This window comes from Propithecus coquereli, unplaced genomic scaffold (genome assembly GCF_000956105.1).
Source record: "Propithecus coquereli isolate 6110/MARCELLA unplaced genomic scaffold, Pcoq_1.0 Scaffold117, whole genome shotgun sequence".
Taxonomy (NCBI): Eukaryota; Metazoa; Chordata; class Mammalia; order Primates; family Indriidae; genus Propithecus; species Propithecus coquereli.
In genome coordinates this window covers 399,833-402,015 of record NW_012135747.1, presented here as the reverse complement: position 1 = coordinate 402,015, position 2,183 = coordinate 399,833, and the positions used below count along the sequence as shown (strand labels likewise).

The following is a 2,183-nucleotide window of genomic DNA, read 5'->3' as shown; positions in this document are numbered from 1 at the left end:
ATACAATGGAATAAAATTCAGCCATAAAAAGGAGTACTGACATGTGGTACAACACAGCTGAACCTAGAAAACATTATACCGAGTGAAAGAAGCCAGACACAAAATATCACACACTATACAAGTCCATATATGTGAAATATCTAGAATAAGCAAATCCATAGACAAAAAGCAGATTAGTGGTGGCCAGGGCCTGAGAGGAGGAGGAAACAGGGAGTGACTTAAACTAGTCATAATGGCCACATAACCTTGTGAATGTATTAAATGCCACCAAATTGTATTTTGTAAAACAGTTAAAATGGTGAATTTTATGTTATGTGAATTTTACCACCAAAAAAGGGGGAATGAAGTGCTGGATACACGCTACAATGTGGAAGAACCCTCAAAAACACTATGCAAAGTGAAATAAGCTAGACACAGATGTCACCTATTATATGATTCCATTTACATGAAATGTTCAGAATATGCAAATCTGTAGAGATAGAAAGTAGATTAGCAGCTGACAGGCACTGAGGGAAAGGGGACAGGGAGCAATTGCCAATGGATACAGGATTTCCTTTTGGGATGATGAAAATGTTCAGAAATTAGATAGTAGTAATGGTTGTATTATACAACTTAGTGAATATACTAAAAACCACTGAATTGTATACTTTACAATGGTGGCTTTTACGGTATGTGAATTATATCTCAATTAAACATTTTTAAAAAATAAACAAACATAGCAACTGAGTGCTAGTATATGGGGAAGGAATGGAAAAAAAAAACAGTAAACTCAAACTATTAGACTTTTTTTTTTCCTGGAATGAAGGAAACTTAGCTAACTACCCTAAGTTCAGTAGTAGAAATAACAATGCTTCGTCAAATTCTTTGTCCTCCATCCTTCAATAGCATGGGCTTAAAATTCCATCATACAGGTGAAGTTTGGTGGTGCTTACAATATAATGAGAATGACTTTGGACTCTTCAGATTTTCTTACCATTGTAATTGGCTGCATCCGCATCGTCCACGTTAATGGCAATGACTTTCCAGTCAGTTTCCCCTTCGTCAATCATAGCCAATATGCCCAGAACTTTTACCCTGATTATTTCACCTCTTGCACATACCTGAGAGTCAATAACCAAAGTCAGAACAACACTACAAAATGAAACTTTGAAAGAAAAGTTTTCCTTGGTGGATAATAGGAAATAAAAAAGATGCCAAGTTCTGCAAACTTACCTGAAGATTGTACCTTTAAGTAAATTTTTAAAAGCTAGATAAGTAAATGCTTCATCAGTTCTATTAAGGTTGAAAACAAGATTTATAGGTCCTATTTTCTTATAGGTCAAAAGAAAACCAGTAACATAGTTCAGGGCAATTAATGTTTTTTATACTATTTTTGATTATACTGAAGAATAAGTCCTCTATAGTTTCCAATCCACATTTTAATGTGCTTTCTTTACGTTTTATAAAAGCCATTGAGTTAAGCAAGTCATACATATGATGACTTAAAAATTTTATGACTTAAAAAAGTCATTACAGCTTTGTTTACTATTTCTCTGAGACTGAGAGTGATCATGAAGAAATAACTATCATCAGAATCTTCGAGCAACCCTACTAAATAGAGAAATCCCAAACGTAAGTCTCCAACTCATGAGGTTATTTGGTTTGGGTCAATTCACCGATCACTCTAAATCATCAGGCAAGGCTTGCCATGCGTTGAGATGAAATTTGCCTCCTGGTACCCTTCACCTATTGACTAATTATCTGCCTTCTTTTTTTTAATGCCTGCTTCAGGAGGAATAATTATCTGTCTTCTAAAGCAATGCAGGACATGTCCAGTTCTTCTATATATATATTCCAATCATACACCTATATATACACACACACACACACACACACACACACACACACACACACACACACACACACATTTTTCCCAGACTAGGTTTAAGTGTACAAATTATAACATATAAATGTTTAGAATGAAACAGAAGCCTTTAATTTATCACCCAAAGAGCCATGATTGTTTCACTAAAATTCATATATTTTATTCACAATATTTTTAGAAGTATGAACTTCATTATTATCATCTCAACATTACAGAAAAAAACCTCAGATTTCATTACCTTACTTCCAATTTCACACACATCAATTGGGTCATTGTCACCACAACAACCAGTATGTTCATCATTATGTCCCGGGTCTTC

General features: G+C 34.5%; 1 protein-coding gene across 1 annotated transcript in view; it reads right to left on the bottom strand.

Annotated features, from left to right (window-relative positions):
- The window catches only part of PPA1 (pyrophosphatase (inorganic) 1), a 31,703-nt gene that overhangs the window by 13,655 nt on the left and 15,865 nt on the right, over window positions 1–2,183 (bottom strand). Inside the window, exons 3-4 of the mRNA XM_012658445.1 lie at window positions 2,103–2,183; window positions 974–1,100 (exon numbers count right to left, since the gene is read on the bottom strand). Of these exons, the coding sequence (XP_012513899.1) occupies window positions 974–1,100; window positions 2,103–2,183 (208 nt within the window). The remainder of the gene's footprint in view (window positions 1–973; window positions 1,101–2,102) is intronic.